Raw genomic sequence first — 18,423 nt, forward strand, 5'->3', positions numbered from 1 at the left:
ATACTAACAGCATTTCTCCAAAGTGTCCCAGGAGTCATTTTTCAACAAGACAAGGCCGCACGTTGCTCATGGTACTGTGAGCAGGCTGTATGACAAACGCATAAACATGGTCTGTAGCCTCTCCAGATTTGTCTCCCATTGAGCACATCTGGGATATCATTGGTCGGCAATTGCAAAGGGAGCTGCCAGCGATGGATCTTGATGATCTGAATTCCCAAGTGCAGGCAATGTGACAGAACATTTCTCAGACAACAAATAATAACCTCATTGATAGCATGTAAAGGAGTGTAAGAGCATGTATTTCTGCAAGTGGCGCTCATACAAAATACTGAATTAATCAAGTTTTGTGAAAAAAAAATTTTTCCACATAATTTGCATATCATTAACATGCCTTTATAGCTTGCGATTTTCATAACTCTGCAACTTTTTTTTCTTGGTGTTGAAATTTCAATGTTCAGGAGTGTATTTTGATCAGTAAGTCGTGGGTACATGCCGCTGCACAATGCTCTTGTAATTGAAAAGTGTTGCCGTTCCAAAGGTATCTAGCGGTACATAGTATTCTGCTTTCTTTATGCCTCTTTACCATTGACAACAATTTTATGTTCATCACAATGCTGAATAAGTTCTGCCTATTCATCCAAATCAGGAAAACTAGTTGCCAATTTTTATTAAGCAGGGCAGTAACCTAAAGCAATAATCTATTGACTTTAGAAGAATTCATGCAGTACAAAAAAAACCCTTCAAACTTTTCATAACACTGTAAAACTTCCACACAGTTTGTTATTGTAAACTTGACAAAGAAATACAGGAAATAAAAGGGGAGGCATGCTAGGGAGGGAGAAAGGGGGCCTCCGAGAAGGAAAGGACTTTAGCTGTACAGGCACGTTCGTGTATGTTTGATGTTTTGGACAGTTTACTCTGGAAAGTGGCAAAGGTTATGTTTTAGCTCTTTGGAGCCACAGCTTTACATTCACCACTTAGCAGTTGCAACAAGTAGCCTTCAGGTAAGGACCCTTCACGTTCATTTTCCAAAACTCATTTGTGTTGGTCCCAAAAGGCCTAGTGTGACATGAATCTTGTTCCATTAATGTAGGACTATAGATATTTTGTCAAAGCATTTCAAACTAATTTTGATTTTCCAGAATCGCTGCTCCAAGGATGGGCCTTCTGCATCTTGCCACAAGCTTCTTGCTTATTTCTACAGCATTATGTGGTGTCAAAGACTTGACTGAGCATTTTGCTAAAAGCGATGGGGCGGATTCTTTGAGAGCACGGGGTCTTCCTTCACAAAGTGAATTGAATTTACAAGACGAAACCGTGACCAATGATCTCATACCGGAAGGAGAAGATGATGAGGACTACCTAGACTTCGATAAAATATTTGGTGAAGACGAAGACTACTCAGAAATCATCGATGCTATTCCGGAAATCAAAGATGATGACAAAACCCAAGGAAACATATATGAACTATTCCATGGGAAAACTAGAATTCAGAGGCTTAGCATTATAAATGCAAAGTTCGGCTTTAATCTTTACCGTGCCATTAGAGAGAATACAAACGCAACAGATAATGTCTTGTTGGCACCAGTCGGGGTGTCCACAGCGATGGCTACAATATCGATGGGAACGCAAGGGCAGACTCAGACTGAAATTTTCTCCACGTTAGGCTTTAGAGAATTTATCAATGCCAGCACCAAGTATGACAAAACCACTATTCACGCAGTATTCCGGAAATTAACCCACAGACTGTTTCGAAGAGACTTTGGCTATACCTTAAGATCGGTCAATGACATTTACATACGGAAAGATTTCCCTATCAGTAAGGACTTCCAGGACAACCTAAAAAACTTTTACTATGCGGAGGCTCAAGTTGGCGATTTTGAAGAAAAGGCTTTTCTCCACAAGGTTAACCAGCGAATTCAGAAGCTCACCAAAGGGCTCATAAAGGAGGCATTAGCCAACCTCAACCCCAATATCCTAATGTTACTCATCAACTGCATCTATTTCAAAGGTAAGTAGTAACTTTATGTTGTTATTCACTTATTCATATAAAAAGAGGCAAGTGCCAAAGAAAAGTGAAGGAGTAGTCAATAGTAACCAAGCAGGTTGCGCTTTTCATTTTCCATAGAACATCTCAAATTTGGGAGCTGCAATGTGAATGGTCATCAAATTTGCCTTCCACTAGTTATGTTAAATCTTCTTAAAAGGGAACCTGTCATTAGATTCAGGCTGCCCAAACCATGGGCAACATTAATCGGAACCTGGCTGTTGAAATAGCATCCAGTTATGTTTTTCTCTGAATGTTTGATGAGCCAGGTCTAAAAGTTAGAGACCTGACTAGTCTGGTGTGATGCTGCCCTCCGTCTACTCCAGTTGATTGATTGGCTTGGCCAGAAGCCTTCCGGGGGCTGCGCTGGACTACTCAGATCTCTCCCTTTAGTCTCCATCTGGCTTTTCAAACTACGGTATGTTTTTTCGAAACTCCCCAACGTCTCAAACGTACTTGACCATGTTCTGATTCACACTGCACGTGGTTTGGGCAGCATGAATCTAATGACAGGTTCCCTTTATCCCTTTTCATTTGTCTATAATACTAAGATGAAGGAATATTTTCTCTTTTCACACAGGGACATGGGAGAACAAGTTTCCGCTACAGCAAACCTACAGTGCAAATTTCCGTGTTAGTGATAAAGAAGTGGTAAAAGTTCCAATGATGAAGCTCAAAGGAAGCTTTCTGGTGGCTTTGGATTCAGAATTGGATTGTGACGTTCTGCAGTTGCCTTACGTTGGTAATATAAGTATGCTGATAGTGGTGCCACACAAACTATCAGGTATGAAGCTCCTGGAGAAGCAACTCAGTCCACATTTGATAGAAAGATGGCAGAAGAGCATGAATAACAGGTAAAATACAAAAATTGCGGTACATAAAAAATTATTTTTTTCACAAACATTAAAATGAAAAGGAAAAAAAAATATTCCATTGAAGTAGTTACATGATAGGATGCTTAAGGAAAATACATAACTACCGTAAGTAGACAGCCCTGCAAAGGCTCCTAGTGGGTACAAGGTCCAAACTGGTAGACTGCGTTGTAGTGAAAAACTAAGCACTCTGACAGGCCAAGAGCTCTCATTTGACCAGTTCATCATCTACCTTACAAATGTGCACATGACGGGGGCAAGTGATCTCGCACATCCAATCCACTACAAAAACACTCCTCCATGTTGGGCACAAGTTTCCTTTTGGCTTTTATGACCGATTTTAAGTTCAGGAGCCATTAAAAAAGCTAAAAAGAAAAATCCCAACCCTGGTGTGGAAATCCATTGTGAACAATGTTCAAAAGTACACATTTTTTCACATAACCCATTAGGGAAGTCTGAGTTAATAGATCATGGGGTTGTCTTCTGTTGAAGATCCTCATCTTCTGGACCCCAGGCTAGAGAGCAGTTACAATGAGAATTTCTTGCTCTGGAGAACCTGTCTGGTCCTGCATTACACAGACATTTTTTTTTTGCTTGACCATGTTGTAAAGCTTCCCAAGATTACAGCTGACAACTGAGTGGCCATAACAGGGGTACAACTTTTGATCTGCTTGTTAAGAGACCATTCTGACAAAGTTGTGAAACCCTTAACAGGGTTCTTGACCTGTGACATCTTTTCTTTAGACAACAGCCCCCAACAAGCTGTGATCTCATAAAATGGTAGCACATCCAGAGCTAAATAGGAAAAAAGGCATAATGATTGTAGGGTCATTTCATCAATAATTGCATTAAAAGGGACCGGTCACGAGGTCAGAAGTATTGAGATTTTGCTCTTAGTTTATTCCCATTGCTCCCCTGAGTATAAAAGTTTTTCTTTTGTTTGTTTGGTTTTTTTTAATATACCAAAACTGTCTCACAGGTGAGTTTTTTTGTATTTAGTTCTATTTGTTTTTACCAAGGGGTGCTGTAGATCAGCCTAAAACCATGCCCCAGAGAATCCTGTGATTCTTACCCTTTTGTAAAGACAATTCAAATCTACACTAAATAAAAAGTCCCGTATCTCTGGAACAGTATGGCGGATTAAAAAAAATAAATACTAGGGGGACAAATTCTAGAGGCAAGTTCCACAACTGTATTGATGGCAAAAAAATATACAATAAATATGGAGACTGTTAGTGAAAACTCAATTGCAACCAAAATCTATTAGCAAACCAATTTTTCCTACGAAAAGTCACTATGCATTTCATTTTGTTAATATTTTTAAAAGGATTATGCCAATTTGACATGGATATTGTCGGACTGTGCTTATAATAACTAGCGATTCTGCAATCTACTGTTTATTAAGACTTGCAGCGGTTCCTGAGATATTAACGCTTTTCTTCTCAGCTTATTGCTTAGGAAAGCGACCATCGCTGTTGTCTAGCTTCTATGTTAAAAGAATGAATCCAGGTGAAAATCAGATTTTTGAGGTTGACAAAAAAAAGTTGTGTCTAAACAACTTTTTTGTCAACGGATTGCTGCTGGATCTTTTCGAACTGATGATCACCGGACATGTGGACACTGCTATTGTTTTTCTACCCCGCGGGTAGACTGAGTAGTACTTGATGTGCTCTTTTATACAGTACTATCTGTGCTTCTTTACTTGAATAAACATGTTATCTGTACTACAGACTATATGAAACAGAGCAAATGTAATTGTTCTTAGGACAAGAGAAGTTCATCTGCCACGTTTCAAGTTGGAAAAGAACTACAATTTGAGGGATGCACTGAGCAATATGGGAGTGAAGGACCTGTTCACAAGTAGAGCAGATTTTTCAGGCATTACAGACGAAGACATCAATATCGGCCTGGTGAGTATACCCAAGTACTGTAGCACTTCATTATGGGAGGTAGCCCCCTTAAAATATTTTAGGAGAGGTAAAAAAAAAACTTAACATCAAGGAACTATGGTTATTATTATTATTATTTTGCACCATTAATTCCATGGTGCTGTACATGGGAAGGGGTTACATCAAAATAAAAATATCACTTACAGTAAACAAAACTAACAATGAGTCTGGTACAGAGGGAAGAGAACCCTGCCCTTGCGGGCTTACATTCTACAGGATTATGGGGAAGTAGACAGTAGGTTGAGGGTTGCAGTAGCTCCAATGGTGTTGAGGGGGCCGTGTGGTCTTTACAGGCTGTAAGCTTCCTTGCAGAGGTGGGTTTTCAGGTTTCTTTTGAAGGATCCGAAAGTAGTGGATAACCGGATGTGTTGGGGCACTGAATTCTAGAGGATGGGTGATATTCGGGAGAAGTCTTGGAGGCGATTGAGTGAGGAGCGAATTAGCGTGGAGGAAAGGAGGAGGTCTTGGGAGGACCGGAGCTTACGTGAGGGAAGATATTGAGAGATTAGTGTGGAAATATACGGAGGAGAAAGGTTATGGATGGCTTTGTAGGCCAGTGTTAGTAATTTAAACTGGATACGCTGGGAAATTGGGAGCCAGCGAAGGGATTTGCAAAGAGGTGAAACAGGAGTGTAGCGAGGAGAGAGATTAATTAGTCGGGCAGCAGAGTTAAGGATGGACTGGAGGGGTGCGAGAGTGTTAGAAGGTAGGCCACAGAGGAGGATGTTGCAGTAGTCGAGGCGGGAGATGATTAGGGCACGCACGAGCATTTTGGTAGAGTGTGGGTTGAGGAAAGGACGGATTCTGGAAATATGTTTGAGCTGGAGTCGACAGGAGGTGGCGAGAGCTTGGATGTGCGGTTTGAAGGACAGGGCAGAGTCAAGGGTTACTCCGAGGCAGCGGATTTTGGGGACAGGGGAAAGTGTGATTTCATTTATTTTGATAGATAGATCAGGTAGGGAAGATATGCGTGATGGAGGAAAGATAATGAGTTCAGATTTGTCCACATTGAGCTTGAGGAAGCGAGAGGAGAAGAAGGAGGATATGGCCAATAGACACTCTGGGAGAGCAGAGAGGTGACATCTGGGCCAGAGAGGCAGAATCATGGTTGACAAAGAAAAGAAAGGACCATTCATGTTCTGAACACATGAGGGACATTTTTTAGGGCACAAGGAAAGAATATCAGGGGGAGTCATGAAAATATCTAAACAGTATTCTGGCGCACAAAAAAAACTATAAGGACGTCAAAGTAAAGGCATGGTCAACTGATTTACTACTAGAAAGTGATATAGTCTATAGATAAATCTACACCATGTCTAGGTTTGGGGCGCAAAAGTAGCCAACTAAATTTGTGACTTCCTTCTCCAGTGCTTCTCATCGTTGCTGGTATATGACCTACCATTACACTAGGAAAACGATAACCGTACAAGGACAAACTATCTCTAGCCATTTTTTAACTCAATATCCCATTAACTTTGGACTTTATGAAACTTTAGCTACACAGAACTGTGACTATGTGGTAGTGTTGACCAGAAATGCTTTAAAAGGGAGTTTGTCACCAGGTTTTTGCTACCCCATCTGAGAACAGCATAACGTAGAAGAGACCCTGATTCCAGTGATGTATCATTTGCTGGTCTGCTTGCTGTCATTTTGATATCACTGTTTTCTCTGCTGCACATCTAACAGTTCTCTGAATGCTAAGCTCTGAATAACACCGCACCCCACCACTGATTGGAAGCTGTCTGTCCATGGGCAGTGTGCACAGAAAGCTGCCAATCAGTGCTAGGGGGCGGGGTTATACAGAGCTCATGAATATGCTTGACTACCTAGCAACAAGTTTACTAGTCCTCTAATGATAATTTTCTGCTGATAAAACTGTGATTTTATGTAAACTACCCCAAGCAGCCCAGTAAGTGACACATCAATGGAATCAGTGTCTCTGCTACTATGTTATGCTGCTCTCAGATAAGGTAGCAAAATCCTGGTGACAGATCCCCTTTAAGTGTGACAGTTGGTTATGGTTACTTACATCTGGAGGGACAATGGAAATTAAAGATATAAAGGCAATTATTTGCAAATGGTTTTCAACAAGCAGCTCTCTTGGTGGTCAACTCTTTACTTACACTGCACTAATAATCCACTAGTGGTGAAAGGGGTAGGTCAGAAAATACTGTACATCCCGTTTGGTAAGCCTAGGCACACGTATTAATAAGTCAGTTTGTGATTTTGCATGCCTGTTATATTTCCCTAAGAAAAGTCTGCTAATACAACATCCTATAGTTTCAGCAACAAGGCAGCATCACAGTGAATGAAGAAGGCACGCAGGCCGGAATGGTGACCGTGGTGGGATTCACACCGTTATCCATCCAGACGCGCTTCATCGCGGACCGCCCTTTCCTGTTTCTCATATATGAACACCGCACAGATTGCCTCATCTTTTTTGGAAAAGTTGCCAATCCTACCAAATCATGAGTCAGTCCTGTAACTAAGCCTACGCTTTACATTTAGATATATTTTACTATTATACATGTAACAGATATCCAACGTCTGAAATCCCAAAAAACAATGACGGGAGATGTGGCAAAATCTGGTTTCATCCATTGCATGCTTATGGCCATAACATAATTCAACCCTATATATGAACCACAAAAATGGACCAAGCAGGACCGAGAGAGAACATACATTTGTAATAATGCAATGAGAAATAGGCAAACAATGGACGAGACCACGTACTACAATACTTGCCTGACAAAAGTCGTCTACCCTGTGTACTAGGTGGCAATGCCTCAGTTTTTAATAAAGGGCAAGTTATAGTAACGTTGTCTGTGTGACTTATCAATATAGAAATATGGAAAGGGACCTGATGCGATTTCAGATGGAGATTCGATTGGCAGACTTTTTACCTCAAGGCTTGAGCAAGCTTACTAAATATTTGTTTTCCTGCTGACAATGTAACCATTAACTCCATGTATAATGTCCTTGAAGCCATTAACTGGAAAAGTTACCCAAGAAGTGAGTATACAGCGGCAACACACAAAAACATGAAATACGAAGAGGAATTAGCAAACTGTACTATACAGTGAAAAATGCCTTAAAAAGGGGTTCTCCACTACTGGATAACCCTTACTTAAAGGGTCCAGTAAGGTAAAAAAAAAAAAAATATTGTACAAAAATGTATACTCGCCTCTAAGATCGGTGCCTTTCCTCTGTAGCCAGTTTTGTGTTCAAGCAGTCGGGTTGGGAACCATCAATGACTACAGAGGAGTGGAGCCAGTCTGAGAGGGTCCTACCTGAGCCCATTAATAAGGGGCTGTCCAGCAGTGGATAAGTCCATTAAAGATTTATTTTCATAAATTGAAAACTTTCCTGGAACAGTTTCTTTAAAGGGGTTGTCCCGGTCCAAATCGGTAGGTCTGCAGTAACTCTGTGTGACTACGTATTAGTCCTCCCCAGTGCATGATCAGTGAGGATTCGCCGGTTTCTGAGCCCAGACTGGAGGGTATGTATGAGTTGTACACTCTCCCGGTCAGGGCATCTCCAGTGGGCACAGCCTCGCTTCCATACACTTGTATAGAGCAAGGCCGCGCCCTCTAGTTGGCCACTCCCACTGGACAGCCGGGTCACTAGCAGGGGTGCGGCCTTGCTCAATACTCATAACTCAAACGCATACATACCCTCCAGTCCCGGCTCACAAACCAGAAAATCCCCGCAGCGAACTGCGTGCGCTGGAGGGATTCCTAAGTCTGCAGTCACATAGAGTGACTGGACAACCCCTTAAAGACAAAGGCAAGTAGTAAAAACATTGACCAAATTGTGATAGTTTCTCTTGAAAATATGATACACATTCCTTACAGGGATTATCCCAAGAACAAAGTATATCTAATTTATTAGATTATTATTTATTATATTTATTAGATAATCTTATCCATGTGCCCCTGCTCTGTACTGTGTAATGGCCGTGTCTGACCGTACAGAACATGGTCTGATCTTACCACAGCTCCTGGGCAGGGAAGGAAGCAAGAGAGTATACAGACAGGACAGTACGGGATCACAAATGATTCTTTCTGTGAGGTAAAACTTTTCACTGCCTGTTTTTAAGCAAAGTTTTACCAGAAAGAAAGAATCATGGTGTCCTAAATGGGCTTAGATCCATACAAAAAAAAGAAACCCCCTACAATTACTGACCGCAATGACTTCTCTACAAACCGGTGTATGAACCGTACCGCGAGCCGCTGGATGTGCTTGAACAGTGCAGCCTAGTGTCAATGTCTGATAGAAAGCTACAGTTACACAACATACATTCTAATTCGAGTGATGCATAATTGAATCCTCCAAGGGAGAAGGTCATATTTATGGACTTTGATCATTTTTAAATGGACTGGCCAGAAATGTCCAGACCTCATCCAGATAGAAGTTTGTGTTAGGACATAATACTAGAAAACGTATTTTCTTGGACATTTTGTTGTGTCGGATTTCCATTAACATTAGCCAAAGAACTGCAACACAGGGACCTATTTATTACTGGAAACCAGTGGTAGTAAATTGTGGTCTTCTAACTTTTCCACTATTACGTTCTCTTCATCTATGTAATATTTTAAATTAAGGCGATTACAAGGAACTAAACTATCGATTGTCTATCCAGTGGTCCAACACCTAAAACCCCACACCAACGAGCAAAAATCTGCTCCAGGAACAGCTGGATATAAGAAATAAATGGGGCTGAAGATAGCAGTTCAGTACACTGCTTAATAGCCGATCCCGAGAACTGCACTTTATCTCCCATTCACTTGACGGAGAGCAGATTTCAGCTGATTGGTGGGGTTCGCTGATTTGTGGGGGTGCCTGGAGTCAGAACCCCACCGATCTCATACTTTAGTCCTATCTCAGGGACCGAATTTGACAATACGATTAACAAAAAGCAGTAGTACTCACCACAGCAATTACAGGAATCAGAACTCCCAGGTTCCCCGCACTGCTGGAAGCCTAGTACAGAACATATCGAAAGGTCAGGTGGAACAAGAGGCGCCATTCATGTTAGGAGGAAGTAACATATTTCAATCATAACGTGTAAATATATCCAAGAATTTAATTAAAAGAGCAAAATTGATGAGAAGGGAATTTTCTTAAGCTTCTACAAGTTTATGTTGCTATGCTTACATCTAATAAATATTTCCTGGCTTTCCTCAAAAAAGAAAAAAAAACCTTTGCCCCTGGCTCCAAGTAGAACAGGTAAATGTTACATAGACACTGTATGAATTACAGCAGGACAGAGGTTTCCTTCCTTACTTTTCCACTTGGATCAAGGTATACTGTGATTTAGAGGAACAAAAAAAAAACAAACAAAAAAAAAAGTTTATGGATTTTTTTCTCTCAAATCTGATCGCCTCGTGCCAATCATCTCAGGAAATTTTAAGCCAAGAGGACTGGTAAGTAAAGACATATCAGTATGTTGTTCATACCAACAGTATGGCCAACATCAACAAGCGAGACATCAGGTGGGCACATTTGTAAGGGGTAAAATTGGGGGCTTTTTTGTGTATACACTGTTATCCTGTGCCTTATATCAGGTAGGTACGTGAGAAAAAAAACATCCCAGCCTAAAATAGGCTTGTGAAACGTGATAAACAACTGGTCATATTCAAACAATCAATCAATACAACTGATCTTTCTCCAAATGATAGTCTGCACATTAAAGGGGTTTGTCTCATAAACATACATCAAAATCAACTAAGTGACAAGAACCACTTGTCACGTGGTAAGCATGTGCGACCACTATCAGTTTATACTCTGTAGTAGTGGTGGTCGCACATGCTCACTACTGCTCAGTTCACACAGAACATTGACCACCTAGTTTCTGGGATTGGTGGGGGTTCCAGCAGCGATTGATGAAGCGTCGTTTTTTTTAACTCTTAAACAATGGTCGACTGGAATGGCCAAAATTGGCATCAGACACTTGTGTTTGTGCAAGGAAAACAAATGACTCTATAGAACAATAAAACAGTTTAAAAGTAACTGCCTGTTTAGATAGCTAAGTTTAAAACTTTCTTTCACAAATCCGTCACAAGATCAACCACTACTATGAACAACATTTAGCCCAAATTCAATGGATAGGTGATAAATGTGCGATTGGTAGGGGACCTTCAGAACCACCTGTCACGTACAGTGTGGAAACACTAAGTGCAACACGAAGGGATGAGGGGAAGGTAGCCCAACACTAGGGAAGGGGGGAGTGGGGACCCCTAGGCAGATCTAAAGTCACCCTGTCTGCCCTAAACATCCCTATATAGGTTCTGCACCTATCGCTGAGCAGCAACCTAATCTCTGCCTGACCCTGGCAATAAGTCCTGCTTATGGAAGGACAGGGAAGACTCTAGTCAATCGTCACTACAACTAAAGATGGGATAGACAAACAAGGGGAACACTTATCTTCAGTAGGCTCAGAGAGGTAACACAGTCATCCTCCAACAGTATCAGAGAGGAAGATAGCAGACTGCTATAGCTCCAAGCCTCAACAGGGGAAAATGGAAATATCACCGGCGATTCCCAGAAGCAAACAGGAAGTCTATAAACACCCAGTCCAGCTGCGTCAATTAGAGCCAGGGAAGGCTGCCACTGGGTCCAAGAGTCAGAAGGACTAGGTAGGCGTCTGCAAAGCCAACAGCAGAGACCTTCTGCAGCCAGATGCTGTGCGACTGTCTGCAGCCTCTTACACGCCTGTGACACAACCACTGGTCCAGGAAACGAGGGTACCAAAGTCTTGTGTCAAATATGCCATAATGTGCAAGTGTGACCATGGTAACATTCACTTCTGATGGGAGCAATAATGCGCAAGACTGACCGCTATTCCCATAGACCGTAACTAGAGCAGTGGTGTGTGTGCACACTACTCATCCAATAATAGCGGGGACCTCAGTTCTTCTAACTTGTTGCAGCTGTTAAGAGTTGCAGCTATCAGATTTCCACTGAAAATATATTTATCACTAGGGTTGCTCGAATAGCTATGGATAAGTGCCTATCCGAATAGCTATAGCACTTACCGAATATATGAATACATGCATCGGGAACCCGGATACCTGGAGCACTCCCGATAATCAGCTGTTCGGCACCTCAGCTGCATGTGTCCTGGCTGTGTTACAGTCACCACAAATAGGCTCTCCATGCATGTATTGTGAATGTCACACAGCCGTGAGACATGCAGCTGCTGCGCCGAACAGCTGGTTTTCGGGAGCGCGCCAGGCGTCCAGGTTACCAGGAAGCTATTTGGTAAGCGCTGTAGCTATTTGGATGAGCTCTTATCTGAAGCTATTCGATCATCCCTATTTATCACCTATAAGCCAATAAGTGATAAATGTTGTTTGCGGCAATACCCCTTATGGTGGTCTGTAAAGATTGAACTTTTCTCTTTTGTCACAATTCATTAACGTGTAAGAGACCTGTTGAAGCGCTTGATCAGCGTGAAACGGCCATCGTCGTTGCCTGCTCACCTCCCGTTCACCTGCACTCCCTCGGACCGTGAAGCTGTAAATCCTCATGTCTTGAATAAAAGCATTGGACCACTACAGGGTGAGTGCTGCCACATTTTTCTGCTCTTAGTCATTAACGTGTAAACTGCAGTAAATTCTGGCACTGAGAGGTGTCCTGGTCATGGCATATGGACAGGGCTTGTCTTTGTGGTACCCTGTAAAGCTTACTAAGTAAAAAAGGCCAAATTATTGTGACAAAACACAGGACCATGTTTTACAATTTGGGCATAGCGTGGGCAAGAATAACCTAATAATAATTATTTTATTTATATAGCGCCAACATATTAACCTACATAGAACTCAATAAGGAGCAATGTTTTGTATATTGCAGAGATATCTGACATATGTGGGCCAAGTGAGGAAATAAAGCTAAGGCTCCTCCCATAGATTGTCATTAATAGGCGGTTGACTAGTCCAATAGTGTACCAGAGAAAATGGGACAAGCAGAACTCTAAAGGTACCTTCACACTGAGCAACTTTTGCACGAGAACGATAGCGATCCGTGACGTTGCAGCATCCTGGATAGCGATCTCGTTGTGTTTGACACGCAGCAGCGATCAGGATCCTGCTGTGACATCGCTGGTCGGAGCTAGAAGGCCAGAACTTTATTTCGTCGCTGGATCACCCGCTGTCATCGCTGGATCGGCGTGTGTGACACCAATCCAGCGATGTGCTCACTTGTAACCAGGGTAAACATCGGGTTACTAAGCGCAGGGCCGCGCTTAGTAACCCGATATTTACCCTGGTTACCATTGTAAATGTAAAAAAAACCCAAAACACTACATACTTACATTCCGGTGTCTGTCACGTCCCTCGCCGTTAGCTTCCCACACCATCAGCGCCGGCCGTAAAGCACAGCGGTGACATCACCGCTGTGCTCTGCTTTACGGCCGGCCCTCACAGTCAGTGCGGGAAGCTGACGGCGAGGGACGTGACAGACACCGGAATGTGAGTATGTAGTGGTTTTTTTTTTTTTACATTTACAATGGTAACCAGGGTAAATATCGGGTTACTAAGCGCGGCCCTGCGCTTAGTAACCCGATGTTTACCCTGGTTACCTGGGGACTTCGGCATCTTTGGTCGCTGGAGAGCTGTCTGTGTGACAGCTCTCCAGCGACCACACAACGACTTACCAACGATCACGGCCAGGTCGTATCGCTGGTCGTGATCGTTGGTAAATCGTTTAGTGTAACGGTACCCTTATTGTAAGTGCAGACGTTCACTATTAGGCAGCGCTTTGGACGCAGCACATCTCCACTGCAAGCAAAGTGCTGCCGGCGACTGAAAGCAGGTGAATCCTCATGTGTTCATTGAACTGTGCGGTATGATGCGTCCAATACATTGGACGGGTGATATTTATCTTGCGGAGACTGAGCATCTCCGCAACAACAATGGACATGCTGCGGTCTGGAAAGACGCGCCACATGTCCGTCCCCGCAGGGAAGCCGTGGACGCATAGTGGACATGGGATTTCCTGAAATCCCAGCCACTATGCTGTAACATCTGGACGCTGCAGAAGTTCCTCAGAGACCAACCCCCAGCATTTAATGACCGTGTGCACTTACCCTTAGGGTATGTGCACACGTCAGGATTTCTTGCAGAAATTTTCCTGACAAAAACCAGACATTTCTGCCAGAAATCCGCATGCGTTTTTACCGCGATTTTACCGCGTTTTTTGGTGCGTTTTTTGGTGCGTTTTTCCCAAATGCATAGAATAGCGGGGGAAAACGCAGAAAATCTGCAAAATTAATCAACATGCTGCTTTTTTTTACCGCGATGCGTTTTTTTCGCGGAAAAAAACACATCATGTGCACAAAACATGCAGAATGCATTCTAAATGATAGGATGCATAATGTATGCGTTTTAATGAGTTTTTATAGCGTTTTTACCACGAAAAAACCTGAACGTGTGCACATAGCCTTAGGCAGTAATCACACGACTTCAAACCACACAAGCTCTGTGCCGCTAAGGTCTTTTCATTGTTTTCCTGCACAATCACTTCATTTTGCAAGTAAACACTTGCCCGTTGAGTCCGCTGTTTCCCTCTAAGATAAAGTGATTGTGCTGGGAAACAGTAGAGAGACTGGAGCAGTACAGCACTGCTGACCGCTGTGTGTGAATGCAGCCTTATAGCACAGGTCACTGCTGACATATACTGTGTATAGAAAGAACTGTAAAATGAATGACAAGCTAATTGAAACCACTGCGGCGTACGACCTGCTTTTTCCGCACTGGCCTGCTAGAAGCACGCCCAAATGTACACAATATTAGATCAATGAGTGAAGGCGATTTCTAATGCGAGCACACAGATAAACAGGACATCGATCTATGTACATTCTGATCCTGCAAGCAATACCTTACTAGTTCTGCTATGGGACTTTGCCCTTTTCTAGTGTGGGTGTGAGACCTTGACATATTTGCCACACGAAAAGCCGCAAACTGTACAATCAGATGTGCTGTCCCATAGATAAATAACCATTACAGAAGGATGTAGCCATTAGTCCCACAATAGGCCACAGTAGCTGGCTGACTTTTTTGGAGCCATACTATTGGGCAAAGTGACTCAATCATAAAACAATAGAAGAATATAAATGCAAATTTCTGATGATATGGCCTCATTATCCTCACTTTATATTATACTGGGATCTATACTAATGAGCATCCATTATTTTTTTCCTTATCCCAGTTAACAACACCCCCATGGCCAGTAGGACATTTAAAGAGAATCTGTCAGCAGGATGTCACCCCCCCCTATATCCGCATGTAGCTCTTTCAAAGACAAGACGACCAATATCTTTACATGGTCAGTCCTTTCTGAGAAATCAGGATTGACTGAATATGCAAATGAGGCTGCAACATCTTCAGGACATAGAAGCTCCCAAGCTTATGTCATTCTGGCACAAGAACCGCCTGCTCCTGCTATTATGACGGCCACTATGTTGTGACGCTTGATAATAGCTGCCACCTCCCCACTGATAGCACTTCAGCCAAATCAAATGCTGATTTCTCAGCATTATTCCTCTACGAAATAATAGATACTAGTTATAAACTCAGATAGATAGATAGTTATATAGATAGATCGTTTAGGGGCTGAAATACTGCTGACAGATTCCTTTTAAAGGAGTTGTGTCAAAGCCAACTTCAGGCCATATACATATGAAGGCTATACACGGATGTTACACGTGGGGCTCACCACTTGGTGGCTACCAGACCAGAATACATTCACATGGAGAACCATGCATTTGAGTCACCACTGTACACTACATCTCCCATGTAGCAGCCAGATGAGGCTTTCTGGGCATTAACATCTGATCACTGGGAGTCAGGAATTGCCACACTGGCATGCAACTAACAAGCAATCATATTCTCCATTACAAAGATGTCTTTTTTTGTACATGTCTATTTTACGGACATCTGCTCACTAAGCGTTATGGGGAGGTAAATATGAAAACATTCAGAGACAACCAAGTTATTAAGGCTAAAAGCATGTCCACTGAATGATGGAACGGCAGGTTGTTAAAACTTGCACAGGCAAACAAAAGTTTAGAAGTGTCTGCAGACGTTAAAACAAAGATGGCTGAGCTCGTCAATTTTGGTGGGAATGGTCAACCATTTTATCTGTATGAGAGCCTTCCCAAGCCATCATCACACCCATGCTGAAAAACAATGTAGTGCGAAAGGATAGGGCATCTTGAATTTGAACACCCGATTTGCTTTTCTCAGAAGAGATAAGCCACTTCCAGCGGTGTCTGGCAGCATCTTACTGCTCACTCAAATTTGAACACATGCACGGTCAACCGAACTTAGTGTTAGATTGTATGAAGGGGGGGAGGAATCGGCAGAACCGATCCAGGCAGATTGTGTATTACATCAATAGCTACGGAAAGAGTCAAAATTAGTGACGAGTGAGTATGCTCGTTACTCAGGTTTCTCCGGGCACGCTCAGGTGGTCTCAGAGTATTTGTGAGTGCTCAGAGATTTAATTTATGTCGATGCAGCTGCATAATTTGCGGCTGCTAGACAGCTTGAACACATGTGGGGATTGCCTGTTTGTTAAGCAACCCCCACTTGTATTCAAGCTGTCTAGCAGCCGCAAATCATGCAGCTGCGTTGACAAACTAAATCCACGATCACGCCAAAATACTTTGAGACCACCTGAGCATGCTCGGAGAAACCTGAGTAATGAGCATACTCGCTCATCCCTAGTCAAAATACATGAGCAAGAAACATCAGCTTCCTAAAAACAGGATTTTTGGTTGCTTACCGTAAAATCTGTTTCTTGAAGCCTTCATTGGGGGACACAGGAACCATGGGTGCATGCTGCTGCCACTAGGAGGCTGACACTATGCAAATAAAAAAGTTAGCTCCTCCTCTGCAGTGTACACCCCACCGGCTGGCATTAAACTCTTCAGTTAGTGAGAAAGCAGTAGGAGAAAGAACAAGGTTGAAAAACCATAACCACAAACTTGAGAACTGTAAACGTGAGAACAGTCAGAGAACATATAACAAAAACATTGGGAGGGAGCTGTGTCCCCCAATGGAGGCTTTAAGAAACAGATTTTACGGTAAGCAACCAAAAATCCTGTTTTCTTTATCGCCTCTCATTGGGGGACACAGGAACCATGGGATGTCCCAAAGCAGTCCCACGGGTGGGAAAAACAGACTTCCATCAGGTCAGAGGACTCACCACTGCCGCCTGCAAGATCCTTCTGCCTAGGCTGGCGTCCGCCGAAGAATAGGTATGGACCTTGTAGAATTTGGCGAACGTGTGGATGGAAGACCAAGTTGCCGCTTTGCAAAGCTGTAGGGCGGAAGCCCTGTGGTGCACCGCCCAGGAGGCGCCGACTGCCCGGGAAGAGTGAGCCTTAATCCCAGGAGGGGGCACTCTGTTCTTGACCCGGTAAGCCTCCAAAATTGCCATTCTGATCCAGCGAGCAATAGTCGCTTTAGAAGCCGGTTGGCCTCTGCGTGTGCCATCAGGAATGACGAAAAAGGAATCCGTCTTCCGGAAAGTGGACGTTCTGTCCAGATAGATCCTCACTGCCCTGACAAGGTCCAACTTGTTCAACGATCGCTCCAGAGGATGAGTCGGAGCTGGACAAAAGAAAGGTAGAACGATGTCCTCGTTGAGGTGGAAGGTGGAAACCACCTTAGGAAGAAAAGAAGGTGGGGGCCGGAAGACCACCTTGTCCTGGTGAATGACCAAAAACGGAGGACGGCATGACGGCCGCCAGCTCGGAAACGCGACGAATGGACGTGATGGCCACAAGAAAGGCCACCTTCCACGATAAAACTGATAGCGGAATCTCCCTAAGAGGTTCAAAGGGAGAAACCTTCAGAACGTCCAGTACCAGGTTTAAGTCCCATGCCTCCACAGGGGCCCTGTACGGCGAGACGGTGTGGGCTACCCCCTGAAAGAAGGTCTTAACCTGTGGCCGAGAGGCCAAGGTCTTCTGAAAAAGGATGGAAAGCGCAGAGACCTGACCCTTCAGGGAACTAAGAGCCAGGCCCGAATCCAGTCCTGCCTGAAGGAAGGCCAAAAGAGAAGGCAGGGAAAAAACCATAGGCGGAACGCGGTTGGAATCGCACCAACGGAAGTAGGCCTTCCAGGTGCGGTAGTAGATCCTGGAAGACGAAGGCTTCTGAGCCTGAATCATGGTGTGAATCACCCGGTCCGAAAGGCCGGACGCTCTTAGAACCGCGGTCTCAACAGCCATGCTGTTAAACTGAGCGACCGAGAATTCGGGTGGCAGATCGGACCCTGGGACAGCAGATCGGGCCTGTCTGGAAGGCGCCAGGGAGCGTCCGCGAGAAGGTTGACGAGCTCCGCGAACCAAGCTCTCCTGGGCCAATCCGGGGTGATCAGGATGACCGGCACCCCTTCCGCTTTGATCTTCTTCAATAGTTTGGGAAGTAATGGAAGGGGTGGGAACAGGTAGGGCAGCTCGAACTGTGACCAAGGAATGGCCAGAGCATCGACGCCCACTGCGAGAGGATCGCGGGACCTGGAGACGAACTGCGGAACCTTCCTG

At 43.6% G+C, this 18,423-nt stretch overlaps 2 protein-coding genes across 3 annotated transcripts in view; one reads left to right on the forward strand and one right to left on the reverse strand.

Annotated features, from left to right (window-relative positions):
* The window catches only part of PI4KA (phosphatidylinositol 4-kinase alpha), a 182,086-nt gene that overhangs the window by 99,580 nt on the left and 64,083 nt on the right, over positions 1 to 18,423 (reverse strand). For both annotated transcript variants that reach the window (XM_069756734.1, XM_069756726.1), the window contains exon 19: positions 9,801 to 9,851. In XM_069756734.1, the coding sequence (XP_069612835.1) occupies positions 9,801 to 9,851 (51 nt within the window). The remainder of the gene's footprint in view (positions 1 to 9,800; positions 9,852 to 18,423) is intronic.
* On the forward strand, positions 854 to 7,685 carry SERPIND1 (serpin family D member 1). Its single transcript, XM_069756742.1, has 5 exons — positions 854 to 1,004; positions 1,143 to 2,011; positions 2,628 to 2,901; positions 4,685 to 4,829; positions 7,149 to 7,685. The coding sequence occupies exons 2-5, from the start codon at positions 1,159 to 1,161 to the stop codon at positions 7,338 to 7,340; spliced, it is 1,464 nt and encodes a 487-aa protein (XP_069612843.1). The 5' UTR covers positions 854 to 1,004; positions 1,143 to 1,158; the 3' UTR covers positions 7,341 to 7,685.

The sequence above is a fragment of the Ranitomeya imitator genome, chromosome 1 (genome assembly GCF_032444005.1).
Source record: "Ranitomeya imitator isolate aRanImi1 chromosome 1, aRanImi1.pri, whole genome shotgun sequence".
In the NCBI taxonomy this organism is placed as follows: domain Eukaryota; kingdom Metazoa; phylum Chordata; class Amphibia; order Anura; family Dendrobatidae; genus Ranitomeya; species Ranitomeya imitator.